The following is a 15,028-nucleotide window of genomic DNA, read 5'->3' on the forward strand; positions in this document are numbered from 1 at the left end:
CATTAACGCTCTGTGTTAGCAGTAAAATTCCAGTTCAGGGAGCCTAGAAGTTGAAAAAAACTTACTCTGTTTTTAAAGGAACTTGGATTTCAGGTCAGTTTGGACAGGAAACTCCAATAGAAAAAGCATTCAGCCAAGGTGTAGCTGTGTGTACGTGTGCATGTATGTACATATGATGTACATACAATTCTAGTATATTAATGTACATATATATTATATATGCCATGTATAATATATTATATATATACTGAGGCTCTGTTCATTCTTTTTCAATATTCTTCTCTCAGTTCTTCAGACTGGATAATTTCTTTTTCTAAAAGATTGTCACCTGAGCTAACAACTGTTGCCAATCTTTTTTTTTCTCCTGCTTTTTCTCCCCAAATCACCCCTGTACATAGTTGTATATATTTTAGTTGTGGGTCCTTCTAGTTGTGGCACGTGGGGCACCACCTCAGCGTGGCCTGATGAGTGGTGCCATGTCCGTGCCCAGGATCCGAACCAGCAAAACCGTGGGTGGCTGCAGCGGAGCATGGGAACTTAACCACTCAGCCACGGGGCCGGCCCCTGGATAATTTCTTTTGATCTACCTTTAGTTCACTGACTTTCTTCGGTGATCTCCAATCTACTTTAAAGGCCATTCAGTGAATTTTTAATTTAAGGTAATGTATTTTTCAGTTAGAGATTCTCAATTTAAAAAAATAATCTCTCTCCTAAATTTTTAAATTTGTTCATCATGAGTATATTTTACTTTAATTCTTGAGCATAGTCACTAAAGCTATAGCATAGTTATGAAAATCCATGTCTACTAATTCTAATATCTGGGTCATCAGTTTTCTCTATTGATGTCCTTTTTCTCTTGAGAATGGGTCATATTTTTCTGTTTCTTTGTATGTCTAGTAAAATTTTGGATTTTATGCTGAACATTGTCTATCATATGTTGTAGAGATTCTGGATTTTGTTATATTTTTCTGAAGTGTGGTTATTTTATTTGTTTGTTTTAGCAGGCAGTTAACTTAGCCATACTCCAAACTCCCTGCAGGGTCCAGCAACTGAAAACTCTGTTCAGTTCTTTTAACCTGAGACTGAAAGGATTCTGTGTAGTTCAGGGATCCCTGAGAAATTTGGGCAAAATGTATAGACAGAATTGGGGGATCTCCTTCCCTGGTTCTCTCCTTCTTGAATTTTCCCCATAAAAATGGGAAACTTGCCCAGGGCCATTCATTTCCTCCAATCTCCTCCCTCCGTTTTCTGCCTGCTTTTGGTTGCTCTTTAGTACATTCTGGTATTGTTTTTCATATTTTGTCCCAGGTTTATATTTAGTATCTTTCAGAAAGTTAGTCTTATGGGAGATACTACTCCATATTGCAAATTCTGCAATTATGTTCCTAGTTGAGAATAATTCGATTAATCTCTGCCTCCCACCCAAACTCATTGTGTGTACATTTTAATTCAATTAGAAACATTAACCCCCCCAAAATGCTATTTTATGATAATATGCATTAGGAGTTCCCAGGACAGTGTGGGAGAGCGTTGTGGATTGTAATCAGTATACAAGCTTAAAGCTCAGCTTTGTTCTGTCTCAGGGTGTTTTCACTTGGAATCAAGAACAGGTTAATTCTGAAACTCAAAACAAAGCAAAGAACTGTGTGTTCTTTCAGTTAGAAATTATCGCCAGGATCAACCTACACTGGTGAATGAACTTGGTGACTAAGAGTCAAAGATTAGAGCCAAGTGGATCTAGATTCAAATAGTATTTCTGCTATTTCCTGGCTCTGTGCCGGTGGGCAAGTAGCTTAAATTCTCTGAGCATCAGTATTCTCATTAGTAAAATGGTGGTGATAACAGTACTTTCCACATATTGTTTTATCCTTTTGTCTACTTAATTGATCTTTTATGTGTTGTCTTTTGCCTCTCTGTCATGGGAACGTAAACTCCTTGAGAGCAGTAACCTTGTCTGACATGAACAAAGTTATATTTACACATAGAGGGTGCTCATTAAATATCTATTGAATGAATGAATGTACTACAGGTTTGTTATAAGATTAAGGAGGATACGGGGCTGGCCCCGTGGCCGAGTGGTTAAGTTCCCGCGCTCCGCTTCGATGGCCCAGGGTTTTGCCAGTTTGGATCCTAGGTGCAGACATGGCACTACTCGTCAAGCCATGCTGAGGTGGCGTCCCACATGCCACAACTAGGAGGACCCACAACTAAAAATACACAGCTATGTGCTGGGGGGATTTGGGGAGAAAAAAGCAGAAAAAAAAAAAAGAAGATTGGCAACAGTTGTTAGCTCAGGTGCCAATCTTTAAAAAAAAAAAAAGATTAAGGAGGATAATGGGTGTAAAATACTCAAATTGACAGGATACATGGCTATACAGTGTCACTCAGAGAACTAGGCTGAGAGAATCTTTGCCAGATTTTGATGTTACTATCTCCATATGGTTTCCAGGACTACTGAGTCAGGGGAAAAGAGAGAACTCATACCTGTCCTTAAGCGCCCGAGACCAGAAGTGACTTGTGTCACTTCCACCTGGAGTTCATTGTCCAGAACTGGAATTCAATAGCCTCACCCTAACTACAAGAAATGAAAGAGAAGTGTGCATGGAATCTTCAGAGAGTTCTACTGGAGATGAGAAAACTGAGGTGCAATGGGATAAGAAACCTGCTCAATGTCACAGAACTGGTAACTGACAAAAGCTAGACTGAAACCCAGGCTGCCTGGCCTCAGAGCCTATCTTCTTGACCACAACACTGGTGTCACAGTTTACATGAGAGATCTACTGAGATCCATGTGGAAGATCTACTGAGATCCAGAGAGTGTCTCATGGACTCTTCCTCCTGTTCCCATTGTCTTCTCAAAGTGACTGCCTATTCTGTTCGAGTAAAAGTGTTTTTTGTACTTTGATACTTTGGATGTTTAATCTTTAACTTACTGAGGCCAGTCAACTAGTCCTCACTCCACTCCATAAAATAAAAGCCTGGCCTGAGCTGAAAGTTCATCATGAGTGAATTGGCCAGGAAAAGCAAAACCCACTTCTCAGAAGCCAGGCATGCCCCTCAGTCCTGGCAGGGATGTTCTGGGTGTCTCCAGCAAGCTCCGGTGGTGACTTGGAGCAAAGGCATTTTTCTCCCTGGTTCCACGGAGGTTAGGAGGGAAAAGGTGCTAGGAAAGTTGGACCAGGATACTGGAGATTCCCCATCACCCAACAACACCCCCATAATGGCTCTAGTAGAAAACTATCAGTACAAGCCACCATCTATGACAATCTGGGCTTTTCCAATGCAACATCATCAACCCAGCATACACATGCCTGGGCCAGGCACTCTACGGACTTTTTACATCATGCAATCCTTCCAAAGATTCCATGGGACAAATCTTATTAAGAACCCCCAACTCCTCCATTTTTCAGATGAGAAGACCAAGGTTAGAAGAGGTAAGTGACTTGCGCATGGCCATCTTGTAAGTGGCTGGGCCAAGGTTTAAACTCAAGAATTTGGGATTCCAAAGACCTTGTGTTTTACTAGTACACTGAACTGTTTCTCTTAGAATCCCAAATTAATAGAAGCAGCCAACATTGGTTATGCCAAGTGCTATGCTATATGCTTTTCATGAATTATTTCATCTAAGCCTAACAATGACAGCAACAACAAAATAACCAAGGAGATTGGCATTACTATTATCATTCCCCTATTGCAAATAAGGAAACTGAAGCATAGAGAAAGAAGGTCAATGAAGGTCAAAGAGATGGTAAGTAGCAGACTTGAGGCTGAAACCCAAATCTTTCTCCCTCCAGAACACAGGCTTTAACTACTAAGCCACACTGCCACTTGGCTGTCATTTAAATGAAAACATTGGAGGTACAGAGCTGGGAAAGGGGAGCAGCTTAGCCACAGAGAACTAGTGAAAGTGCTCCTTTTTGACTTTATTTGTTGATTCACCCTGAAAGTCATCCTCCAAGAATTGGAAGTGACTTCATATAGTTGAAGTTTATAGTTACTTATAGTTGAAGTTAAGTTTATAGGTTTTCTAACCAACTGTCTTTCCATGGAGGCCTGTGATTGCTTTCTGTCTTTTCCTAACTGAGCATCTCCTCCCACTTTGGGATCATCCAATTGCTTCCAAGTTCTCAACCCCAGCTGGGGCCAGGAGGCAAGTTCCACTGTGTGCACATTCCTGGGAACTTCTGATCAGAGAGAGCTGAACATGCAAAATCCCCTGTTCTATATGAATCCAAGACCTAGCCCGACTGTTTCCTAGACAGTACCACGTAAGACTGAGGTGAGTGACAACTTCTGTGAGTTGTGTATGGGTGTGTGTGTGTTTGTGTGTGTATCTGCCACAGGGCAGTAAAGTATATACAGAGCCCTGAACTTAAAATATGAAGACCTTCTTTCAGATTCTGGCAATGCTGCTTATAGGTTGGCTGACCTTGGGCAAGTCTCTCAACTTCTCTGACACTTCATTTCTGTAATTGCAAAATGAGGATGGTGATAGTGAATGAGAGGAAAAATTGGAATATACATGTGATATGCCCAGGACAGTGGCTGGCACATAGAAGGTGATTGGTTTCATGTTAGGCAACTTTGAATATGGTGGGCTGTGGGAGGAGGGTGCACAGGGGAGAAAAAGAGACCCAGAAGGTGAACATTTGAAAGTAAACTCCATTATGTTGACGTTGGTTCACATTATATAAAGTGAATGCTTTCATTCAAAAAAATTTGGGGGTGGGGAGGGCCGGCTTGGTGGCACAGCGATTAAGTTCACATGTTCCGTTTCGGCGGTCCACGGTTTGCCAGCCCGGATCCTGGGATGTGGACATATGCACTGCTTGTCAAGCCATGCTGGGGCGGGCCTCCCACATATAAAGTGGAGGAGGATGGGCACGGATGTTAGCTCAGGGCCAGTCTTCCTCAGCAAAAAGAGGAGGATTGGCAGCAGATGTTAGCTCAGGACTAATCTTCCTCAAAAAAAATTTTTTTTTTTTTTATTATCTAACTGTGGGATTTTGGATTCGGAATTGTCTGGGAGTTAGAGAGCACCTCAACATTTATTGAGCCCTTACTGTGAATTAGACCCAGGGTTGGCAAAGTGATTTCTGTAGATTATCTCACTAATCCTTTGTGGAAAGTGGGGTAGTAGGTATCATTACTGTGCTCTCAAGTTCAGAGACATAGACAGTGGCCAAGATCACCTAGCTGCTAGGCAATGGAGCCTAACCTGGCTCTGTAACTCTTGGATCCTCTGTAGCACACAAGTATGTTGTGTCATAAAACAAACAGCTTTTTTAGTGCAAATTCTTGTGAAATCCAAGCTCTGTTGCAGGAACCCTTCAAGGCACTGTCCACCTAGGCACATAGTGGCGAGCCTGGCCACCTCTCAAAGCCACATTGCCAAAATGATTACAAAATACACTCTAAAGCACATGAAAAGATTGTTCTTTAAAACTATTTCATAGGATGTCCTTAGACTATGAACTCCAAAAGGGTAGAAACTCTTGCAGTCTAATTAATCTCTGGTTATCTAAAACCACAAATGGCACATCCTCGATAAATAGCTGATGAATGAAAAATATATTTTTCTGTAATTCTCACATTCTGTAGGCACACTGCTTTTCTCTCTCCAACTTTCATCTTCTAGTTTTCTGAATAACAGCCAAAAGGGAAGAATGTAACATTTAGTTGAGTACCTATCATGTGTCAGGTATTGTGAGGAATAGATGTAGTTACAGATGTAGTTATAAAGTTATAAATATCAATATAGTATATATAGTGGTAGATATACAGATATTGATATAGTCATAAATATATAAATGCAGATATAGATGTAGATCTAGTTGTAGATATAGATAGTAACAGATATTGATATAGCCATAGGTATTGGCATATTTGTAGATATAGATACAGAAACAGATATAGCTATAAAGACAGATATACACAGAGATAGACATATAGATATAGATATCTCTGGCCTTTCGTCCTCTTAACACACTGTGAGATTAGGTTCTTACTTATTGATGCAGTAGCTGGACCCTGAAGTATCTGTGTTCAGGAATTTATTCCCATTCCTTCTCTTCAAACTCTAATTTCAAAGGTTAGACAGCCATTTCTTTTTGTGAGGCCTGATTGTTCAATGAGAGTTTCCCCAGAGAGAGTGCTAACAAACAATAGCTCCCATTTATGGAGTACTTACTTTTGCTGAGTCTGTGCTACATGCTTTATACAGGACGTCATTCATTCATCACCACAACTCTAGGAAATAGGTGCTGCCAATATTTTCATATTTTAGAGAGAGGTTAATAAAATTGCCCAAAGTTACATGAGTGGTGAGTGAAGAGGTTGGAATTTGAACCTGTGCTGTGTAACTCCTATGGACATGCTCTCAGCTACCACAGTTCTCAGCTGGACACTGTGTTTGGCCCTTTCATGTGATTAAGATTAAATTAGAATTGCAAACACATTTGTAAGATGATGCTGAAGTCATTTCTCTTTTATTTGATTAAACCAATATGATCTCAATAAAATAAATTTTTAAAAAAGAGGGATGCATTAGTTTGCTAGAGCTGCAGTAACAAAACACTGCAGACTGGGAGGCTTAACCAAGAGGAATTTGTTTTCTCACAGTTCTATAGGTGAGAAGACTGAGATGAAGATGTTGGCAGGGCTGGTTTCTTCTGAGGCCCTGCTCCTTGGCTTATGGATAGTTGTCTTCATGTTCACATGGCATTCTCCCTCTCCCTCTGTCCTGATCTTCTCTTATAAGGACCCCTGTTATAGTGGATTAAGATCCATCTAATGATCTTATTTTAACTTAATTACCTCTTTGAAGATCCTAGCTCCACATGCAGTCAGATTCTGAGGTACTGGGGCGTTAGGACTTCAACATACGAATTTTGAGGGGACATAATTCAGCCCATAATAAAGGCTTAATTAGTTTCCTCGCTATTTCTCTCCCTCTTCTTTTGGTCTTTAGCCACTTATTAAGGGGTTGTTTGCATTGTCTTTGGGGATTTTAAGGAAGACCCTGAGGTCATTTATACACCTATGTATAAAAATGGCAACTGAGTCTGGCATTCTTGCTCTAAATCAGCTCCAGCCTGTGAAGGGAGGTATGCATTGGAAAAAAATAGCAGAGAAGGTGGGCTTCTAGAAACCAGCTCTGCTACTAAACTTGCCTTGCAACCTTGGGGAAATCCCTGTCTCTCTTGGGATGTTGGCTTAGATCAGGGATTTTAAGCTCAAATGTCCATAGGAGCTAGACAGGAGCAGTAAGTGGAGAAGTAGATAGGTGTGACAAAAGAGAGTGGTGGAAACAGTGTCAAATTGGAGAACATCCCGTTTAAGTTAAGCAGAAAATTCTCAGGTCCAGTCAGTTGGTGCTAGCTTGAAATGAAGGCCCTGTATTGCTAGCCCTTCTAAGTTTTCAAGAGAAAACTTCATTCAAGACTTTTAAATGAGATCTCACAAATTTTACATGTTGGCAATTCAAATTTTACCTCCAAGGACTGAGAGTCAAAAGGAATATGGCCAAGGTCCAGGTCTGGGCCAGCTGATATCTCGGGTCTTCTTGCCCAAAAGTGCTCTGATGAAACCAAAGATGGTACTGTTGATTGATCGACGGGCACTAAAAGAGAAGAGAACATTCTTCAGTTCACGTGGCCCAAGGATCTGTGCTGACAAGCAAACTCGAAGGGATGAACTTTTCATATATCTATCCTCTTTTCTGCAACAGTAACCCAATTGCATATTTAGCACTGCCGCCTCTACTAGAAATACTTAGCGGGGTTCTGGGGGCAGAATCCAAATTAGTTGGGGTTAGGTATTTTGTGTCTAGACTGTCTAAAAATAAATTGAGTCAAGTTTTATTGCTCTGTTCTATGTGTCTGTTGTCAAACAGGATTATTTTGCTGCTGAAACTGAGGAGGAGGGGCTTAATTGTTTGCAGTGATAAAGTGCTTGAATCTCAAAGCTGTGTGCAAAGTGGCTTTCTTCAGGCAACATTCTCATGGATAGATAGTTACAGCTTAAGCCAATTTTCACAATCAAATTTCAAGAAGGACCCTAATAAATGAGAGTTCTGTTCCCATGTTTGTGGCATTTGTTGGGGTCTGGAGTGGTGCAGAGGTTCATTTCACGTGTCAACTCCAATGGATTGGTAACAGCTGCCCGGAAGCTGTCCTGGGGAAGACCCTGAAGCCAGGCCCCAGTCCAGTAAAGACGGTGCTGTGATATTTACTTCATCTGTCCTGAGTATGGTGGTGTATATTTGTCAATATCCTCGTAGTCTCAAGTGACAGAAATCTAATCTTAGGCAAGAAAAATGGTTGGCTCATAAAAATTCAGGATAGGATATTAACAAGAATGGAGTAGAGATGTGGATGGGCCTCAGGCACAATATGAACCAGTGACTTGAACTCCTCTGAGATACTCTCTGCCCCTCATCTCCACATCTCTCAATATCATTTTTGTTCTCTCATATAGAATGGATACCTCCACATGACAGAAAGCATAACTACAGACAGTTCCAAAAATGTGCATTTTGCAGAGTCCAACAGAGAGAGACTGCCTTATATACTCTTTGGTAACAAGCACACACACACATTTTGGGGAGGGATTATGATTAGCCCACTTTGGATTTAAAAATCATGGGGAATGACTGCTCAACCCTGGACCAATCAACTTTAGACAGAAGTTGGAATCACCTAAAAATATGACAGCTTCCATCAGAACCACACATTTGGGCTCAGCAGGAAGATAGGTCTCCAGAGCAAGGATAGCATGGAATATAAGACTTTCAAAATAGTGAGTTTCCACCACAAAGGGGTTGTCCACATGGCTACCATCCTGAGCTTAAATCCAAGGGGGTAAAGGAGAAGGAGAAGACCCTCAGGAATGGGTCCCAACCTCATCTAGTATCTACAGCTTCTCCCTGTTGTTTTCTGCCTTGTGCTTCCTTAGCCGGTAAGAGACATCCCCACCTAAATCAATAAATAGGGCCCTCCAAAGTTCAGTGAGCTGAAACAAAGCTGTAACCCTAGCAGTTAACCAGGAGTGCCTCCATTTTGTGGAGGAAATTCCTGCTCCCTGACCAATCTATTAGCCATCTCTTCCCAAGGCAGGCGGTGACCTGAGAATTCTGCGCCTGCTTCCTGAGGACTGCCCCACCATGCAGTGGCTGATGAAGTTCCGGGTCCTCTGGGGCATCCACAAATCCTGCCATGGCTTCCTCCCTGCACCTCGACACCTGCGCTGCCAGTTTTTATCAGGAGCTGAAGCCCCAAGATGGAATGACCATGATACACCTGAGGAATTTAACTTTGCAAGTGGTGTATTGGACTATTGGACTCAAATGGAGAAGGTGAGGAGGGCTCTGTGATGGGAGGGTGAGAACAGCAGTGGCCTTACTGCCCTTATCTTGCTCGTAGTAGGCTGAGGGGAGCAGAAACAAGAACAGCTGCTGCCTCAGCTTACCAGTGTCACAGAAAAAACTTATGTTTTGGGGTTCAATTCTCAGCCTAGCCACTTCCTCACTTCTCCAAGCCTCAGTGGTTTCATCTATAAAATAGGAATAATCTCATTTAAGAAACCAGACAGCAGATGCACAATCAGTGCTCCATAATTGTGAACAAGTGCAAAGTTCTAATCACAAAGTCAACAAATTGATGTTAGTCTGAGTCTGTTAATCTTCAATGAATGGGATTGTGAGTCTAACTATCTGTCTTAGAAGAGATGAGTACAGCATCTGATACATTAACTTCTGTTTGTTTTGGCAAAAAAATCATGACATGAGCAAGTTCTTCCTATCAATCTCTGATGCAATTTAACATTAAACATTGCTCAATAAATATAGTCAAATATGTATTAAACACAAAGATTTTTAAAAAAATAGCTGAATGTCATTGCCATGTAATAGCTCTTTGTCCTGTACTGTTGCCCAAGGAAATTAATTTATGTGCTGCCAAATATTCCAAATTCCTTACTATCCAATAGTCATGTCTGCCTAGATTTCTTTGAGCCGATGGGTCTGTGTTTTGTGGCTCCTGAATTTAATTCCATAATTTAACATGAATAATTAGTAACAGTCCTAGGACCAATACAATTCTAAAGGGTCCTCATGTTTCTCTGAAACTATTAGACTTTTGTCCCAGCATCCCATAAAGGACTCCTCCATGGTATTCACAGAGAGTCTAAATGTTTTGTAATTCTTATACACATGTAGTGTTACTGGCACTAGAATGTAAGTTCCACGAGCTTGTGGAATTTTTTGCTGTTTTGATCACTGTTGTATCCCCAGCATGTAGAACATGCCTGGCACATTAACTATTTGTTGAACGAATCTAAATGCATGCAGCACCCTGGACAGCAACACAACCAGCGCAAGATAAACAGCGTTGGTTCTTGGCTGTGACTTGGTTCTATTTTAGCAAGGGGCTGTTTACTTCCTCATGGACGTGTTGTAAACATGTACAGGGGAATACAGGAATCTTTGGCACAGGCAGGCATCATGCAAAGAAGGCAACAGAGTTCAGAAACCAGGATTGGGCTTTGGGGCTTCTTATGTAAAAATCATGTCTCAAAGTAACTAAACATTCATTTCCATATGGCAACAATTGGTAGAGGTAAATGGTTGCTGCCCTCTTGGGAGGTCCGTGGCTCACCAGTTTGCCCCCAAGGCTTCTCTCATTTGTTACTTGCCTGGTCTCCATAGGCTCTGGGTTTGCAACCTCTGGTATAAAAACAAGATTATCCCAACTCATCTAAATATTAATCGAATAATACATATTATTTCCCAATTAAATATAAAGCAAAAATTTTTAACTCCTAGACCTTTAAAGTAATCTTCCTTGGTAAATTCTTTTAAAGTCTAGATATCAATCAATTACTAGTTCATCCATGTGAATTGATCCATGACTGCGTCTCCCAGTTTGACATATCATACTGTATATTGGTCATTTGGTGAGCCTACAAGGAGTACATCCATTTTTTTAATCAATGGCAATCTACAAAGGAATAGCAGCCCATTTGTCATGTTACATTTAAACTACTTTCTTTGTAAGTTAAATTACAATCAATCTTATTTTTAAAGTGAATAGTTTGGTCATAATCTACATCCAGAAAATTTGATCATTGCCCAGTTTAAAGAAACAAATCATCCTCTTCATCCAAAGAAATAAAAGCCTAATCCCATCTTTAGATTTAATTTAACCCTGAAGTTCCTTTTCATTCCTTATTTATATCCCAGAGTTGTTTTTTATTTATTAATTCAATAAATATTTACTGAACATTTACAGTGTGCCAGGTGCTCTTCTAAGTGCTTTCATAAAGAATTTTAAAGTTTATTACTGTTTTCTTTTGTTGTTGTTTTATTGAGATATAATTGACATACAGCTATCACTATTTTCTTTAAAAAAACAGAAAAGCATCAGTTTTTCAAGTCAAACTCTTAACACACTAGTATGCGTACCCAAAATTTTAGACATAAAAGTCTGGGATTTTCATTATGAGAAAGCTTTTAGTAAAGGACTTAATTTCTTTAATAGATACTAGGTTATTAAGATTGTGATTTTATCAGCTTTGGCAAGTCGTATTTTTTTTCTTGAGCAATTTGTCCATTTCATCCAAATTGTCAGATTTGGCATAAAGTTATTTATAATTTTCTCTTATTGCTGTTTTAAATCTGTAAGAATTGTAATAATGTATGCTTTTTCATTCCTGATATTGTTAATATGTTTAGTCCTTCTTTTTTTCTTGATAAGTCTTTCTAAGAGTTTATCAATTTTATTAATCTTTTAAAACCAGCTTTGGCTTTACTGATATTCTCTATTGTGTATTTGTTTTCCATTTCATTGATGCATGCTGTTATCTTTATTATTTCTTTTCTTCTATTTTCCTTTGATTTGATTTGCTGGTCTTTTTTTTAGCTTCTTGAGATGGAAGCTTAAGTCCTTACTCTTCAGCCTTCCTTCTTTTATAATATATGCATTGAAAATTTTAAATGCACTTTTAAGGTGCATTATACAAATTCTGATATGTCATATTTTATCATTCAGTTTAAAATATTTATATTTGCCTTTTTGATTCTTCTCTGACCCATAGATTATACAGAAGTGTATTGATTAGTTTCCAGATAGTTGGTGTGGGTTTTTAATGGTCTCATTGTTAATGATTTCTAGCTTAATTCCATTATGGTCAGAAAACATACTCTATTTTAAACTTTTGAAATTTCTTGAGATTGGAATGTTCCAAATGCAATGGAAAATAGTGTGAATTATATTACTGTTGGGAAAGTGTTTTATCTATGTCAATTAGGATTTAAATTTTCTCAGTCTATCATATTCTATCATTAATTTAGAGAAATCATTAAATTTCTACTTGTATTTCATTTTAATTAATTCTGAGGCAAACCCTTTCTATAGATAATAAACTCTCATGTGTTTTAATATTCAGAAATAATCTTATTACTCATGAGTCACCTAAGTAATTGATAAGCCTTTCCAATTTTCTTTTTTCAAAGTATATTTTAGTTAGAGATTGGCAGGGAGTAGCTATGTAGGTTTTTGTTTATTTAAGTCAACTATATTGATGTATAACTTACATAGAATAAAATGCACACATTTTAAGAATAAAGTTTAATAAGTTTTAGAACATTTCTATCACCTCAAAAGTTTCCTTTTGTCCTTTCCCAGTCAATCGCCACCCTTCTTCACCCTGAGCCCCAGGCAACCACTGATCTGCTGTCACTAGAAATTATAGTTCTCTCCTAGGGTTTGTCAGAAATGAAATAATACAGTAGGCACCCTTTTGTGTTTGGTTTCTTTTACTGAGCAACTCAGCATAATGTTTTTGAGATTCATCATGTTGCCCTGTGTATTAATTGGTCATTTCTTTTTGTTGCTGAGTTGCTTACTCAGCATTTTATCTTTTAAAACTATTTCTCAATTTCCCTCGGCTTCAAACATCACTGCATAAAACTTTAAAGTTCAAATACAGTTTAAGAGTTGTGTGTTTTCTTCCAGCCTTCCCTTAATATCACGTTATCAGCTTAATCCTTAGTGCAAAAATCCATAACTGCTTAAGCAATGTCTTCTCTAAGTTGTGAAAGTGAAGGGCTAAAATACTGTCTGAATTCTAAGCAACAACAGTTGTTTTCTACCTTGATACACCAGCTTTTCCATCATTTTAAAAACTCCTAGAGGAATATTACATGCTCTTCTCACCTTGTATAAGCAGTGCACACCAGTGATTTATATTTGCTAATATTCTTTAATCTATTGGGCAAGAATATTTTTCATAGCAGTGATTTTTTCATAGATGTGAATATATATATATATATAATCTTACTACAGATGAGATACATTCTTTGTCCCAATCATCTGAGTCAAAGGTAGTAGGATCATGTTTTCACGAGTGGAAAAAAATTCCTGGAAGAATATACACCAAACAATTATCAGTGTTAACATTCAGGGAGTGAAAATGTGATGAGAAATCTGAAGAAATTTTTCTGTTTATAAGAATCTTTTCTTTCATAAGCTTCTGCCTTGCCTGAATTTTAGTCTGAATATGTTTGTTTGGGGAATAAAAATAAATAAATCTTCAAAAAAAGCATGCTAATTATAGTAAAATAGAAAGTTGATTTAAACAAGAAAACAAAAATTGGCCATAAATATTTAAAACCATTTACATATGTGCATATATGTGTGTCTTGTTCATCCTTGTATCGTTTTGGTCTAAGAATGTAATGGCTTCTAAAAACATTTGGCCTTAGAAAAAATGAGAACTTGGAAATATTGAATGAATGAGTGAATATTACTAATATAAATTTGGATTATAATGTAAATATGATTTTGCTTTTTAAAATTGATATTATATTGTGAGCAATTTTTATTGCAAGAAAATTTCTGAGAGTTTTTTAAATTGGTTTTATCATATTCTTTCATTTTATAGACACTATATAGTTTGATCCTGTTTTTTAATCAATTCTTCCAATATTTGTCTTTTGATTGGGATATTTAGTCCACTTACATTTAAAGTAGTTATTGATAGGGAAGAACTTACTATTGCCATATTGTTAATTGTTTTCTTGATGTCATAGCTTTTGGTCCCTTATTCCTTCTTTTACTGCCTTCCTTTGTGCTTGCTGGATTTTTTTTTAGTGATGCGTTTTGGTGTTATTCTCATTTCCTTTTGTATATTCTGTATATTGTGTATATTACATATAATATCCTAAAGCTACAACAATCTATTGTAAACTAATAACACCTTAGCTTCATTCACATACAAAAATCTGTTCCTTTTCAGTTCCATCTCACCTCTCCACTTCATGTTATTGATGTCACAAATTACATCTTTATGTATTATGTATCCATTAACATAGATTTATAATTATTTTTTATGCTTTGTCTTTTAAATTTTCTGAAAGAATAAAAAGCAGAGTTATGAATCAAAATTGCAATAATACTGGTTTTTATATTTGTCCATGTATTTACTTTTATCAAAGAGCTTCATATTTTCATCTTTCAGTTACTCTGTACTGTCCTTTCACTTCAACTTGAGGACTCATAGCATTTCTTACAGTGAAAGTCTAGTGGAGATAAGCTCCCTCAACTTGTTTATCTGGGAATGTCCTAATTTCTCCCTAATTTTCAAAAGATAATTTTGCTGGATATAGAATTCTTGGTTAATAGGTTTTTTCCCCCTCAGCACTTTAAAATATATCATCCCACTGCCTTATGGCCTGCAATCCACTGATAATCCTAATAAGCATTTCTTATGCATGATGAATCACTTTTCTCTTGCTGTTTCAAGAGTCTCGCTTTGGCTTCTGTTATTTGATTATAATGTGTCTCTGTGTAGATCTCTTTGGATTTTCCTACTTAGAGTTAATTGAGCCTCTTGTATGTGTATATCCGTGTCTTTACTCAAATTTTGGATGTTTTCAGCCATTATTTCTTCAAATAAGCTCTCAGTCCCTTTTTCTTTCTTTCTTTTTCTTTGAGGACTCCCATAATATGTATATTTGTCTACTTTCTGA

At 38.0% G+C, this 15,028-nt stretch overlaps 2 protein-coding genes across 12 annotated transcripts in view; both read left to right on the forward strand.

Annotated features, from left to right (window-relative positions):
- Positions 1 to 4,279, forward strand: part of LOC106839006 (uncharacterized) — an 85,509-nt gene extending 81,230 nt beyond the window's left edge. For all 4 annotated transcript variants that reach the window (XR_011494250.1, XR_011494248.1, XR_011494249.1 and 1 more), the window contains 2 exons: positions 2,450 to 3,434; positions 4,125 to 4,279. The gene's annotated coding sequence lies outside the window, so the exon portion shown is untranslated. The remainder of the gene's footprint in view (positions 1 to 2,449; positions 3,435 to 4,124) is intronic.
- Positions 4,143 to 15,028, forward strand: part of LOC139040204 (acyl-coenzyme A synthetase ACSM1, mitochondrial-like) — a 44,879-nt gene continuing 33,993 nt past the window's right edge. For 3 of the 8 annotated variants that reach the window (XM_070484744.1, XM_070484747.1, XM_070484749.1), the window contains exons 1-2: positions 4,143 to 4,279; positions 9,117 to 9,355. In XM_070484744.1, coding sequence (XP_070340845.1) covers positions 9,164 to 9,355 — 192 coding nt within the window. In that variant the 5' untranslated portion in view covers positions 4,143 to 4,279; positions 9,117 to 9,163. Of the gene's footprint in view, positions 4,280 to 9,097; positions 9,356 to 15,028 lie in introns of all 8 variants that reach the window. The other 5 variants (XM_070484743.1, XM_070484746.1, XM_070484748.1 and 2 more) reach the window with 3 other exon arrangements.

The sequence above is a fragment of the Equus asinus genome, chromosome 14, assembly GCF_041296235.1.
Source record: "Equus asinus isolate D_3611 breed Donkey chromosome 14, EquAss-T2T_v2, whole genome shotgun sequence".
Classification (NCBI taxonomy): domain Eukaryota; kingdom Metazoa; phylum Chordata; class Mammalia; order Perissodactyla; family Equidae; genus Equus; species Equus asinus.